This window comes from Euleptes europaea, chromosome 9, assembly GCF_029931775.1.
Source record: "Euleptes europaea isolate rEulEur1 chromosome 9, rEulEur1.hap1, whole genome shotgun sequence".
NCBI lineage: Eukaryota > Metazoa > Chordata > Lepidosauria > Squamata > Sphaerodactylidae > Euleptes > Euleptes europaea.
Window position 1 is genome coordinate 645,282 of NC_079320.1, and position 14,433 is coordinate 659,714.

The 14,433-nt window shown below is 54.4% G+C and overlaps 1 protein-coding gene across 1 annotated transcript; it reads right to left on the reverse strand.

The window, feature by feature from the left end:
• Nucleotides 1–272: 272 nt before the first annotated feature.
• On the reverse strand, nt 273–14,134 carry IDH3B (isocitrate dehydrogenase (NAD(+)) 3 non-catalytic subunit beta). The gene is made up of 11 exons (XM_056855279.1): nt 14,062–14,134; nt 12,918–13,016; nt 12,386–12,506; nt 12,072–12,132; nt 11,606–11,738; nt 11,217–11,350; nt 9,765–9,867; nt 8,680–8,826; nt 8,501–8,595; nt 8,254–8,314; nt 273–350 (listed from the first exon to the last, which is right to left on the reverse strand). The coding sequence occupies exons 2-11, from the start codon at nt 12,975–12,977 to the stop codon at nt 273–275; spliced, it is 993 nt and encodes a 330-aa protein (XP_056711257.1). The 5' UTR covers nt 12,978–13,016; nt 14,062–14,134.
• Nucleotides 14,135–14,433: the final 299 nt, after the last annotated feature.

The window sequence follows — 14,433 nt, forward strand, 5'->3', positions numbered from 1 at the left end:
GACCTGCTCTTCCCCCCGCCCTCCACGGCAGCTGTCCTCAGGCTCAGGTTTACTTTTACCTGCTCCTGGAGAAACATTACAGGCCTGGCCTCTCTGAGCACAGGGAGCAGACCAAGGTTGAGTCAGAAGCATGGCAGATGGAGGAGACCTTTCAGATCCGCCCCCTCCCACGACTCAAAAGAATGCAATCAGCCACAGGTGCTTTATTTTTGTAACGACACAATAAATGAGCAAGCAACAGCTCAGCCGTCCAGCAGCGGCGCTGGGCCCTTCTACTCGCCGAGGGCAGTGATCACAGCCTGGGTGAAGTCATGGGAGGTGGCATAGCCGCCCATGTCTGGCGTCCGCACCTGTGGGCAGGGAGAGAGAAGACCGTGAGCAAGCCAGCTGAATGGCAATGGGGGGGGGGGAGTCTAAACGTGCCCCTTCTGAGAAGGCCTCTGCGGCTCAAAACATGTCCCATCCCCCCGCCTTTGTGGTGGGCCCTTCCCTCTGCTCCTGGATGTATGGAGGGGGCTGCACAGAGGTGGGGAACGCCAAATCCCAGCAGTGGATCCAGGGCCTGGTCAAGGGCCTTGGCCCCAAACTCCAGCTCATTTTAATTCAAGGTTGCACAAAATGCTGCTGCTTAACAGTATAGAGCCGCGCAGACAGAAGTTCTAAGGAACTGAAACAGCCTGAAATCAGCGGGGGGGGGGGGAGAGTTGAGGGGGTTTTATTCCAATTTTTTTGTGCTAGGCAAACAGATTTGCCTCCTAATGTTTCACATTTGCTTGTGGCTCATCAGCAACTGAAGCGGGTCAATGCCTTTTGTGTGACTATACTCTTAGAACTGACCCCTTCCTGAGAAGTGGTATATTATCTTATTCAAACAGTCACCTACCAAGCAGGACTCTAATTTACCCACTTTAAAAAGTAAGTCTTTTTATTGATATACTCCAATGTAATTATGTATATATACGTGTCAGGATCCTGACTGTTTCTTCAGGGTCCTGACATCCTGTGCCTGGCTCTGTCAGTATCAGGTCATGTGGGTTCGTTTCTCGGTGAAGTGTTTGTCAGGCAGGCTCTTGACATGAGTTAGGCCCACTGCTGTTCTCATGTCTCGTTTAGGTTTCGTTTCTTTGAACTCCCCTCTCCCATCCCCCTCCCTGCTCCGGCCTTGAGCCCCTAACAGGCCTCTCAGTGTTATGGCTGGTTTACTCCCTTGCTTTCTACTAGGCGCTGTTATCTCCTGGTTCCCAAGCCGCTTAGCTCTGCACCTGGGTGGGTGTCGTGCTTAAAATTATGCTTTGTAGTTTTGGCCGCCATTAGCAGCTTTGCCTCCGTGGATTGCTTACACTGTATACCTGCAAGCTCCTCAATAAAGATTTACCTGCTTCAACCTAACCTGTTCGAGCAAGTGACTTATTGGGATTGCTGAGGGCAGCTCAAGAACTTCACATTAAGCTGATAAACCATCTTCCTCCGGTCTCCGCTCCCATCCCAGCGTGCGGGTGGCTATGGCGGGGAATGGAGATGGCAAGAAGGAGGACAAGACGGTGCCACCGGATGGAACGATGCCGGGTGAGCCCGATCTTGACTCCAAGACTAACAAGCCAGTGGGGGAAAGGCCGAGTGGCTCGGGCGCGCAGCTCAAGCCCCCCCCGCTTTAGTTCCTGGCTGGAATCCCCCCGGGGCTTGACGTCGGCGATGGACACTCGGCCTCAGCGGCAAGGATTCACGGGCATGTGGTTTGAGGATGACCCGGCCCGAAGGGAAACGATCTTGCGGCATGAGTTGGAAGAAGAACGCCGTCAACTTCGCTTTGAGAAGGAGGAGATGGCAGAAAGGATGAATGCCATGCAAACCCTGATGGAAGAGATGTGGCGCGAGTTGAGTGACCTACGGCGGCAGCAGCCTCCGGCAGCTCCGGAGGGAGGGGATGTCCCGGAGGGGGGTTGGATGGCTGGATTGTCAGAGTGACCGGGTGCCAGCGGGGCTGGCGAAGGAGGCGAGGGGGGTGGCGCGGTCGGGCTGACCGGTGTGGTTGGGCTTGAAGTGCCCCCCCTGTGGGGGTTGCGGTGGGAGCCGGGCTTCCGATCGGGTTTGGACTGCTAGAGTGGGCAGAAAACCCCTTTGAGCAGGAGTGAACAGGGACTCCGTGGGGAGTTCAACCTTGGTTGGATATTGGGGAAGTCTGGAGAGAGCATCAGCCAGGACATTTTGTTTCCCCGGCACATGTTTCAATACGAAACGGAACTGAGCAAAGAAGTCCGCCCAGCGAACTTGTTTCGCGAACTGTTTACGGGGCCCCGTGAGCGCCTCCAGGTTCTTGTGATCGCACCACACTTCAAAAGGGACTTTAGACCCCTCCAAAAATTGTCTCCGCACCATAAGGGCACACCTCATTTTTCAGCTAGTCCATTTACGGATCATTCTGACCCAGTTACTGTGTTGAATGTTGACAGGATACTTCAGCAATCTGGGAAGGCCAAGACTTCTGCTTGAGACAACAGCCCATCCTGGTTGCTGAAATTATGTAAGGACCCCAGCAGCGAGGTATTAAATCATTCAGGGCGCCTTCCCTCGGCCACCGCTGTCAGAAAATCCCTACAGAAAAGGGACGTGGCCACTTGTCACCCAGTCTCCACTCTGCCCTTCCTGGGCAAAGTGAATGAGAGAGCACAGTTGGGGAACAACTTCAGATATTCTTGGGTAACTCTCGCGCTTGGGACCCTTTCCAGGCAGCCTTCAGGCCAGGCTGCGGGACAGAGAGCCTCCGTCCAAATGTAGACAAAGGCTATGGCTTCTTCATGGCTTCTCTGTTCCTCCTACTGGATTTATCTGCAGCCTTTGATACTATGGACCAGGCTGTCTCGGGGAAACATTTGGAGGCAGAAGAAGGAATTGGGGATGTGCTCTTGACTGGTTTAAATCATTCATCATGGACTGGTCTCAAAGGGTTGCCACGGGAGACCCATTATCTCAGTGTGGTACCTACCCAATAGGTTTCCACAGAATGCAATCCTATCCCCCATGCTGGTTTCAGGCCCGGCAGTGGGACAGAAACGACCCCATCAGCTTTCGTTGACTACCTCTGGCTGGATGTACACAAAGGCCCCACCGTTGCTCCTACTGGGCTTAGCAGCAGCCTTCGATGCCCTGGGCCACAACAGCTGGTGCTCTGGACTGCTTGAAAGCCTTCCTGACAGGTCAGAGTCAGAAGGTTGATGTCATAAACCAGCTGTCGTCCATGAGGGACTTGCCTTGTGGGGTTTCAGCCCCTGCACTTGTCAATCTCTGTGCAAAGCTCTCCGGTGAAATCATTTGTGGTTTTTCCAGTGGGCCATCATCAATATGCTAATGACATTCAGCTCGATATTTCTTTATCATAAGAACATAAGAACATAAGTAAGGCCCTGCTGGATCAGACCAAGGCCCATCAAGTCCAGCAGTCTGTTCACACAGTGGCCAACCAGGTGCCTTTAGGAAGCCACAAACAAGTGCAGCAGCACCATCCTGCCTGTGTTCCACTGCACCCAAAATAATAGGCATGCTCCTCTGATGCTAGAGAGAATAGGTATGCAGCATGACCAGTATTCAGTCTAACTAATAGCCATGAATACCTCTCTCCATGAATATGTCCACTCCCCTCTTAAAGCCCTCCAAGCTGGCAGCCATCACCACATCCTGGGGCAGGGAGTTCCACAATTTAACTATGCGTTGTGTGAAAAAATATTTCCTTTTATCTGTTTTGAATCTCTCACCCTCCAGCTTTAGCAGATGACCCCGTGTTCTAGTATTATGGGAGAGGGAGAAAAATTTATCCCTGTCCACTCTCTCCAAACCATGCATAATTTTATAGACCTCTATCATGTCTCCCCTCAGCCGCCTTCTTTCCAAGCTAAACAGCCCTAAGCGTCCTAACCGCTCCCCATAGGACAGTTGCTCTAGTCCCTTAATCATTTTGGTTGCTCTTTTCTGCACCTTCTCAAGCTCTGTAATATCCTTTTTTTAGGTGTGGTGACCAGAACTGTACACAGTATTCCAAGTGTGGTCTCACCATAGATTTGTACAAGGGCAGTATGATATCAGCAGTTTTATTCTCTATTCCTCGTCTAATAATGGCCAGCATGGATTTTGCCTTTTTTACAGCAGCCGCACACTGGGTTGACATCTTCATTGAGCTATCCACTACCACCCCAAGATCCCTTTCTTGGTCTGTCATTGCCAGCACAGATCCCATCAGTGTATATGTGAAGTTGGGTTTTGCCCCAATATGCATCACTTTACACTTGCTCACATTGAATCTCATTTGCCATTTTAATGCCCATTCTTCCAGTACGCGGAGATCCTTCTGGAGCTCTTCACAGTCCGATTTTGTTTTAACCACCCTAAATAATTTGGTGTCATCTGCAAACTTGGCTACTTCACTGTTTAACCCCAACTCCAGGTCATTATCCAAATCTGCCTGACTGTTGTGGTTAAATGGCTGAACGTCAACAAATTGAAATTAAATCCGGACAAGACAGAGGTAATATATTTGCAATGGGCGAGGCCTTGGGGAACCTGATGCCCCTCCTTTCTGAAGGGGTCCAGCTGACACTCAACTTAGCTAAGCACCTGCAGATTAAACTGAACCCAGCATTACTGCTGGAGAAGCCAGCTAAGGCGATTGCAAAAAAAGAAAAAGAAAAACAGTGTTTCATCTTCTTTTAGCCTGAAAGACGGCTCCCTCTCAATCTGGCTACCATGCCCTGGGGACTACTGCCACGCACACTCTGAGTCCCTCCTCCAAGCCAACTCGGAAACTCCAGTTGCTCCAGAACGTGGCAGCTCATCCTTGCAAAGCTTTCTGCAAGTGGGTAAGGGCAACAACATGCCCTTCTTACCCCCAAAAACAGAAGAGAAAAAAACCTGCCCCGCCATCTATTTGTGGACATTCCCCTCTACCTAATTACCTGAGCCATCCACAGAAGAAGGATGCCACATTCATCTTGCAGTTGGCGCAGCTTTGAAAGCTGTCAACTTTGGAAAACGCTGTCAAGTCATTGGGGTTTCAAGGCTCAGAGGCAGTTTGCCACTGCCTGCCTCTGCGTAGCGACGACGGGACTTCCTTGGAGGTCTCCTACCGAAGTACCGACCACGGCCAACCCCGCTGAGCTTCTGAGATCTGATGTGACTGGGCCAGCTTGGGCCATCCAGGTCAGGGCAAATGCCATGGTAGGAGTTGCGTATTTCAAGGAAGCCAAACACAGCAGGAAGGCCTGGCTGGACAGGAAGGCAGCAAGAGGGGCTGCGGAGCTAAGGGAAGCCTTGTGGCAGGCAGTTCATCCTCCCTGCCAGCCACCTTGAGCGCTTCCATTCTTCCACTTGTGCCCAAGAGGTGCCCGTGTGGTGCCAGCCTTGACCAACAGCCAAGACATCAACTGCCCCCCCCCTCCGCTCAGATCAGGGGGGCCTCCCTCCCCTTCCATGCAGAGGAAACATGCTTTGTTTGCAAGTGTGGTGTTCAGGCAAGCCCCACCTCCTGCCAAAGGTCAGTTCCTTTTTTAAAATGCCAAATTTAAGCCAATCTTTGCTCACCTTATGTTGGGTCTCCATCAAAAGCAACCCCTAATTTAACTCTGACGGTCTTATGCAGAGACAGACTGCCTCTGACTGGCAGCTGCTCTTCAAGGTCTCCAGCAGTTGCTGGAAATGGAACTGGGGCTCCAGAAGGCCGAGGGCTTTTACCAGGCCACGCAAAAAACACTGTCCTTCACCAGAAGTGACGTGATGGACTGACAGCGGGAGGGAATCCAAGCGCTGGCCAAGGCTTTGCACCTCAGTAACAGAGAGGGCGGCTGGCACTAAGGGCAGCCAGCAAGGAACGAAGCCGAGGGGAGGAAGGTTTGGGAGGCAAGCACCCTGAGTGTGAGAGGGCAACTCTGGCCCAGGGGCACGTCAGACTGGCAGTGGGAGCCGCAGGGCAAGAAGCAGAGCTCAGCACCAGCCTCTTGGGGGTGACACTGGCCAGACAGAACCTCCGAGGAGACCGGGGACCAAAGTCCAACACAGGACCTCCCTTTGAACCACTTCCCTGCCAAGCTGTTTTCCTCTCATGTCTGCTGAGTGAGCCGAGGGGACAGAGGAGGGATCCAGTCGAGGGGGCGGAGGTGGCGCAACAGAGCCAAGAACAGCACCACTGTGAGCAGCCCACCGCTGGCCCGTGGCAGGGGGCTCGTCTTCAGAGTTGCTGGGGAGAAAGGCAGGGCTCGGATGGTCCAACTGCTTCAGCACTGAAGGAAGGGGCGGGCGGGGAGGAAGCCACAGCACAATCCACATCAGGCCTCTGACCAACACACTGTCAGTTACACCTGGGGGGGGGGCTGCGTGGCTCCTCTCAGAGACACGGAGGCCGGGAGGCCACAGACTCCAAGAGGCACAGAGGCAATTGCTGCCCTCTGCCCTGTGGGAAAGCCCAAGCCTTGGCAGCCAAGAGGGCATACATGCCAGGGGCTGGGCTGGTGCGCCGTGTGCCCAACATCGGCTACTGGGGCTCCGCATCTTCTCCCAGAGCTAAAGTGACAGCATGACCAGAATTCACAGGCATCATGCTGCTCCAGCAAGGCAGCGAAGCCGGTGCAAGACATCGACACATTTATTCACAATTAATACAAAGCATGAACAGCAGATGTGATGCTGTTCTCTGACCCCACACCGGACACTCTCCGCCCCCCCATATAACCGCCTGCCCAGCACCCTCAGCCTCCTCAATCCTCTTCCCCCCAAGGTAATTCATGAGGCTCTCATCTGCCATGTCACCTCCAGAAGGGAGGTGTCCAGAAGCTTGTGTTCATGAAGCAGCCCAGAGGGCCACCCCCCAGACCCTCCGCTTGCCCCCCAGACCCCTCCCCCCAAGCTCTCCCTGCCCAGAGGGAGAAACTCGCACAAAGGCCCAAAAGGTCATGGAAGTGGAACAGTCAGTGCATCAAAAAAAGGTGTGCGCACCTCCCCCCCTCAAGCAGAGGGGCCAGCAGCACTCAGGAGTGAATTGCAGAAGGAATGCCCTGTGCCCCCCACCCCCAGCAGTCAAGGACACCCCGCTCCTGGGGAGGGCACAGCAGGCCTGCAGATGACTGCCAAGAAGGAAGGAGAAGGCCGGGGGAGAGGGGTCCCAAGCCCCAGCCTCTCGCAGCACCAGCGGGCCAGCCAGCACAAGGGTCTACAGCCCCTCTTCAGCAGCCACGGGCTGTAAACTCCCGGCCTGGAGCACTTCCTCAGCTCCGCACGGGAGGCGCACATTGCTCCCCAGCCAGCCAACAAGGGGATCAATTCCCAGTCCGCAAACAGCCAGGCAGGTCCGGACGGGGGTGGTCATTTCCCCACCCCTCAGCATGAAATGGGGGGCAGGAGAAGGCACGAGACAGACTCTCCATAGGGACCGGCAGCCAAGGAGGGCCGAGGGCAGGGAGGGCCCCGCCCTAGACCCCGTAGTGGGGGTGCAAGTGGTCAATGACAGACTTGACGAAGTCAGAGGTGGTGGAGTAACCGCCCATGTCTCTCGTCCGCACCTACAAGCCAACACAAGGGGGTGGAGAACAAAACGGGAGAAATGTGGCAGTGAACTGAGAAGCTAAATGGGGGGGGGGGCAAAGAAAGCAGGGCAAAAGAAGAGTGCAGCCAGCCAGGCCCAGAGACAGAGAAGCAGCCACACCCCAGAGCCGAACAGAACCCCTCACCACGACACCCCCACCCTCCTTCACGCATCCTACGCCATACACACAAGGCCCCTGCAGGAACGCCCCCCGCTCCTTCCGAGCACAAAGCCAGGGATTGTGAGAAACTGCCTGAAATCTGGGTTTAATGGTGCTTTCAGCTCTGAGCTGCCAAGGAGGGTCAGAAAACTAGCCAGACCAAAGGGCCAAGCTGGCCCAGGCCCTCCTCCTTGCCTTCCCAAGACCAGCCCAGAATTCTCCCCAAGCCACAATTTCCCCTCTTTTGCAATAAAAAGGCCAAGCAGCCGTCAGCCACTTAGCCGTCAGCACTTCCTTTGGAGAAGGCAGAGAGCGCCTGCCAAAGGGAACCAGTGAGAGGGCCTTGGTCAGCAGGGCAAGAATCCTCCTCTCTGCCTGAAACCCCGGAGGTGGACAAGGAGGACCCCCAGACTGACTCAGGACCAAACCAGAAGCCCTGCTGAACTTGCAGGCCGCATCCAAAGGGAGCCGAAAGGCAGGAAGAGCAGAAGCCACCTGGCAGGAAAGGCACAGTGCCAGCAGCCCCACTCACCTTGCCGGCCTTGATCACTCTCCTCACCGCCTCCGAGATCAGGGCCGAGTGATGCTCCAAGCTGGCCGAGAGAGATGAGACCGGTTACACAACAGGTGGCAGGGGGGGGGGGCACTCTCTTCTTGCACCTCATCAGAATCTCCCCCTAGGAGGCAGCAGCCTGACCCAGGCCACCGGGAGAACTGCCTTTCAGGATCAGGTCCACCCCTCTTGCCTCCCAGCCCCCTTGCAGAGAAAGGAAACTCACTTGAGGTGGCGCAGCATGTTGGCAGAAGACAGCAACATGGCGGTGGGGTTGGCGATATTCCTCCCCACAGCCTGGGCAAAGGGGTGCCGGGCACCCTAGAAAGAGATAAAGGCACAGTTGACTCCCTGCAGGGAGCCACACCAGGGGAGAGGAGGAGGAGGGGAGCGGCTGCTACTCACCATCTCAAAGACGGCATACTCGGCACTGTAGCTCTCTCCAGGGACCACCCCGGCCCCACCCACTAGGCCAGCTGCCAGATTGTCTATGATGTTCCCATACAAGTTGGGCATGACCAGAACGTCAAACTGGTAGGGATTCTGCACCAGCTGGAGAAAGGAAAGAAGTGCATTCATGTGAAATGGCATCTCCCCCCTGTGGAATAACCTGCCATGGAATAAGATGAAGGAAGCAACCTCTCTGGCAAGGTTCCAGAAAGCCCCGGAAGGACGTGGAGCCTGGCCTCCTGGGAGCGTGCATCTGTGCTCTGCCCCCCTCTAGGCATTTCAAAGTTTGAATCTCAGAGTTTTGATGGGTTTGGATGTAGGCGGTTTGTTTATTTTTTAATTTCCTTCATGTAGAGCCCACCTTTCTCACTGAGAATCAAGGCACATTACAGAATATAAAGGAGACAGCAGGGAACTTCAATTAACCTGCAGCAGCAGGATATGAAACACAGAACTGGGCATCAGTGCAAACACACATTTTGAGAAGTACTTAAGGCATGAAATGCTGTACCACAGGAAGTGGAAAAGACAGTGCAGCAAACGGAAGGAGGTACATATACTAAACTAAGCAAGAAACTATAATCCTGTTCCCTTATAAAAGTCACCTCCTGTGCTGTTCCATTATGTGACAGTTCTCATCTCTTTACAAAAATGCCCTCCTGAAAAATTCTGTTCAGCACTTTTTGCAAAATGGTAGTAGTATGGGGGCCTTCTGGACCTCCTCAGGCAGGCCCTTCTACAAGGTGGGGGCCATCCCGCTGAGAATGCTCACAAGTGGGCAGCTGGCAGCCTCACCCATGGGCAAGGGGAACCTTCAGGAGGTTCTGCTCAGCCGAGTGAAGCTGCCAGGGCAAAACACAGCAAGGGTGGACATTTGGCAGGCTGGATGGGCAAGACACAAGCACACACACAGATCCCTGCACACCAACCGACATACAAGACCCGAGGCCAAACAGCAGAAGTGGGGAGGGGGAAGTCCCCTTATCCTCTGCTTCGGGGTGGGGAGAGGACACCGCAGGCTGCGGACGGGGCTGACCTACCTGCATGCAGCAGTTGTCGATGATTATGGTGTCAAACTGGATCTTGGGGTACAATTCGGCCACCTCTTTGCAGCAACGCAGGAAGAGCCCGTCGGACAGCTTCCTACCAGAGAGAAAGGGAGGTGGGAATTCAAGCCGCCTGACCGGGCAAGTCTGCCTGGAACAAACCAGCAATTTTCTACGTGCTAACAAAGACATTTTGCTCTTCCGAGTCTTTTGTTAATTGCCCCACCAGGAGTCTCCTCTGGCTTTAAGGCTGCCAGGCCCTCTTGAGCCTACTGGGCCTCAGGGCTCTCTCCAGTGGTTTTCATGGTTCAGAGTTATTTTAATTGTGGCTTTGATTGTCCTGGGTGTTTTCTGTGGAGAGTGTTTTAAATAAGCTAGCATACAAGCAGTGCCCCATTGCATAAGGGAAGGGAGGAGCTGTGGCTCAGTGGTGAAGCATCTGCTTGGAAGGCAGAAGGTCCCAGGTTCAATCCCCGCCAGCATCTCCAGTTAAAAGAATCAGGAAGCGCTGTGAAAGACCTCTGCCTGAGACCCTGGAGAGCCGCAGGTAGTCTGAATAGCCAATAATGACTCTGATGGACGGAGGGCCAGGCAGCGTCCTGTGCTCATGTCAGAGCGGCATGACCCCACGGGGGCCCATTTGTGCAGCCTTCCACGTGGTGCTTCTCTCTTTTCCACCACCATCTTTGCCCCTCCCTGAGTCACGAGGATTCCAAACCACTTCCATCCAGTTCTTATACAAACATGCTACCCTGAGCCCCTTGTGCAGGACAAAACTGTAAATAAATAGTTTCCGGAGGGTAGCCAGTTTGGGCCAGCAGTAGAAGAGCTCAATTTGGGCCCAGGAGCACCTCAGAGACCAACAAGACTCTCAGGGGATGAGCCTTCAAGAACCAAAGTTCCCTTCATCATTAAAAAAACAAACAAAGAGTTTTAGCCGCTGGCAGGAGCCCCTCTGCTCTTTCTAGCACGGATTCAGAAAGTCCTCAGGGTTGGCATTGCAGTGCTCCAACCCCAAACGTTGCCCAATCTCCCCCTGTGTAAACATAAGAGCACAAGAACATAAGAACGGCCCTGCTGGATCAGACCAAGGCCCATCAAGTCCAGCAGTCTGTTCACACAGGGGCTCCGGAACCGCTCCACAAGGAGCACTTTCCTGCCATGCTGAGATGCCTTCTCCTGGCTTAGTTCAAGGCTGCCTGTTTCCCAGGACAAGAGATGGAGCTGCCAAAGAGGAACAGCTCCAGCAGGCCTCCCTGCTACCAATCCAGTGCCTGAACAAGGGAGGCAGGTTCCTCATCCTGGCCAGCGCCCCACAGCGGGAGACGCACCAGCACGGATTGAGGGAAAGAATATGGAAGCAGCTGGGAGAAGCGGATTGAGCCCCTCAGGCAAGGTGGGGACAAGGAAACAGGGCGGAGCCGGGGGCCTCCCACTGGCACTCACATTATGTTGGCTTTGTGCACAGCCGTGACCTTGGAACGGCCCTTCTTGGTGGCGTAATCAAAAGCAAACTTGGCGATGCGCTGTGACTTGGCCCGGGTGATGATCTTCAGGCACTCAATGACCCCCTTTACGCTCTGAGCACAGAAACAAACGTGAGCTGCAGCCCTTCCCTGTGGCAAAACTCTCCAGAGCCCCTCTCCTCCACACACCTTGGAGGTTAAGCACAGCCTGAGAGACACCCCCCCCCCCCCGGAGGAAGGACATTTTTATCCACTCAGCCGTGACGCCATCTCCCCTGGCTAGGCTCCACAGTGTGGAGATCGGCCATTCCCTGCAGAGCACAGCCAGCAGGTGCTCCCTGTGCTGCAGAGACAGGCGTCGAGCCCCACCTCGTGCTCCAGGGAGCTGTACTCCCCCTCGGTCTGCTCTCGGATGATCACCAGGTCCAGATTATTGTGCCGCGTTTTATAGCCAGGCAGGCTGCTCACATGCACTACATTGGCAAAGAGGTCGAGTTTACGCCTGCGGGAGGGAACAGAGCTCAGGACGGTCTTCCCCACAGAGCTCCCCGTGAACACAGGCTAACACATCCCAGCATTACACCAACCTGTCCCGCTGCCCCAAATCCTCCAATCAGCTCTCGCTGCGCTTTTGGGGGGGGGAAGTCCCCTAAAAAGGACCCAGCTGCCCTGACTCAAGGCTGCCCCTCCTGTCAACCGCAGAGAGAGCAAGAAGAGCCGGACAACTCAGGCAGCAGCTGGGGCTGGGCTTTGCATGGGTGCCCTGCGGGGACTGCCAGGTCCCGTCCCCCCCAGTGCAGCGTGAGTGTCCTCTGTCAAGTCTGCTGATGCATACCTGAGCCTCATGTCATATGAGGCAAGTTCCCCTTTGTACTCCATGGGGGTGTGGATCTTTCCTGCAAGATAAAAGAGACACCCCCCCATCAGAAAGGTGCAAGAGAGGCAGCCACCAGCTCCCTTCTAGGCACATCAACAGGTCCACTTTTGAGACCTCCCTGTGTTTCACTTATACTGTTCTCAGTAATCATGACAACAGCAGGCCAGTAAGTCGACCCCCTCCTCTACACAAGGAGTGCGAATGGGTTCCATATCCTGGATCCAGCAGCCAGTTCAGCCAGAACCCCCCCTCCCTGTGCCCCCCCTCCATACCTATTAGGGCCACTTTGCTCTTCTTCATGGAGTTGAGAAACTCATCCAGCTTCTCCTCCGAAGCCATGTTCTGCACCTCGCTCAGGTGGTGCTCTTCAAACTCCACAGGGACAGAAGCTGCCTGCAGGAAATCAAGACCGGTCAACCGGGCAATGCCAGTGGAAGAGGGGGCTGATGTGGGGCCTCCCCCTTCCTGTCAATCTCCAACCACCTGTCAGACCGGCATACAAGCCCATGATGGCTTACAAGCACAAGTGGTAATCTTGCGTGACCGAGACGGTTACTTCCACTGAACTCTGTTGCTCAGGGAGCCCCCAGGGGTAGAAAGGTGGCAGGCGTTTGTGTCACTGCCACTGCAGTACAAAGCATGATGGCACAACAACCCTTATCTGACGACACCAAAACCCCACAAGAGGGACCACAAATGCAGAGCGGAGCCAAAAGATTCCTCCTAAGTCTCCTTTAAAGAATCAAGTCCCAGGAACGCTTCTGGACACCCAAGCCTTTCACCCCAGGGAGACGATGCTCTTACCTTAAAGACTTCCTTGACCGAGTGCATGAGCTCCGGGCCCACCCCGTCCCCAGGGAGCATCGTCACCTGGAAGACCCCCTCGGCCTTTGGCTTCTCTGCCTGGAAAGGAACACAGGGTTACCCCCCAGGAAGTGAACCAATTAGCTCCAGCTCCCCGACACCCCCCCTCTGCCGGCCACTGAATCCCCTGTTGAAGCCTGCCAAATATCAAGCAAGGGAAAACGGTGGGAATCTTGAAAAGGAAAGGAAGGAGAAGGGGCTCAGGATTCTTTATCCCCAGGGCAGGAGTTTGCTCAGCTGCTTTTTAGATTCGGAAGGAGAGCTATTCCACCACCACACAAGAGCTCTTCGAATCAGGGAATTCCCCCTACCCCATCCTTCTGAGGTAGTTTAAAACACTGGAGGACAGTCAACACCCCTTCTGTTTTAAAGCTTTCCTCCAGCGTGGTGTAGTGGATAAGAGTGCTAGACTCTAATCTGGAGAACCGGGTTGGTTTCCCCACTCCTACACTTGAAGCCAGCTGGGTGGCCTTGGGATACTCACAGTTCTCTCAGAGAAAGTTGGAATATAAAAACTAACTCCTCCTCCTCCTAAGAACAAGAATAACCATAGCAGCACTTATGTAGCACTTGCTCCCCTCAAGTGTTCAAAGCACTGAGTCTTCCAGCATTCCAGCCAGGAAGGGCAGTAGGAGTCTCCCCATAAGGTGGGAGGAAGAGAGAGAGAAAGAATCTGGCCAGGTTCGAACTCTCATCTTCTTGAAACGTTGGATATGACTTTGGCAGCTGCTTGCAGTGGAGAGCTGCACCTTAAAAGTGGGGAGAGGCTCACAGGCAGAGACACTGCCTCGCACACAGAAGGCCCCCGGACACCACCCATGCCCCCTCCTAGTAAAGGCCTCTCTCTGCCAGAGGCCCTTGATGCTCACTGCCATTGAGCAAAGGGACTGGTGGTCTGATTCAGGAAAATGCAGGTCTACAGGTCAGGTAAACAATACATTTGAAACTCCCAGCCTGAGAGAGCTGCAAAAATGCCATCCAAAGAAGGGCATCCATCCCCCTGGCTGGTACACCAAGGATGAAGCACTGTGCGGCAGGCCAGGAGTGGATTTCCACTCCTCACCTAGGGGAAGGCAAGTCTTACCTGGGCTCGCCCCTGCTGAAGCACAGCAGAGCTGCTGAGGCTTCTCCATACCCCACAGCTCTGGGGGTGCAGGAAACACTGTCAAAAGAAATGAAAAAGGACAAGAGTGAAAGGCCTCTTCCCCAGTTCCTGAGCCAAGCTCACTCCCCCAGCCCTGACCAGGCTCAGGTTTGGTTTAATGGCTGAGACCTCATGCTGACCTGACACCCCTAGGCTCCTGACCAAGTCAGCAAGGGTCAGTTGAACCCCATCAAAAGGGGGAAGCACAACATCCTTCACTTCTGTCTTGTCTGGGTTCAGTTTGTTCACTTTCAGCCAGTTAACCACACAGCAGACAGGCAGTGATTCAGAACCTCTACTGCATCCCCAGAA

Excerpts from the sequence above, each read along its gene's own strand:
- IDH3B (XM_056855279.1), bottom strand. The coding sequence starts at position 12,977 with ATGCTCCCTGGGGACGGGGTGGGCCCGGAGCTCATGCACTCGGTCAAG. Across the intron at positions 8,827-9,764 it reads TCGACAACTGCTGCATGCAG|CTGGTGCAGAATCCCTACCA; the intron begins GTAGGTCAGCCC and ends TCCTTTCTCCAG. Across the intron at positions 351-8,253 it reads GAGTGATCAAGGCCGGCAAG|GTGCGGACGCCAGACATGGG; the intron begins GTGAGTGGGGCT and ends CCCTGCCCACAG.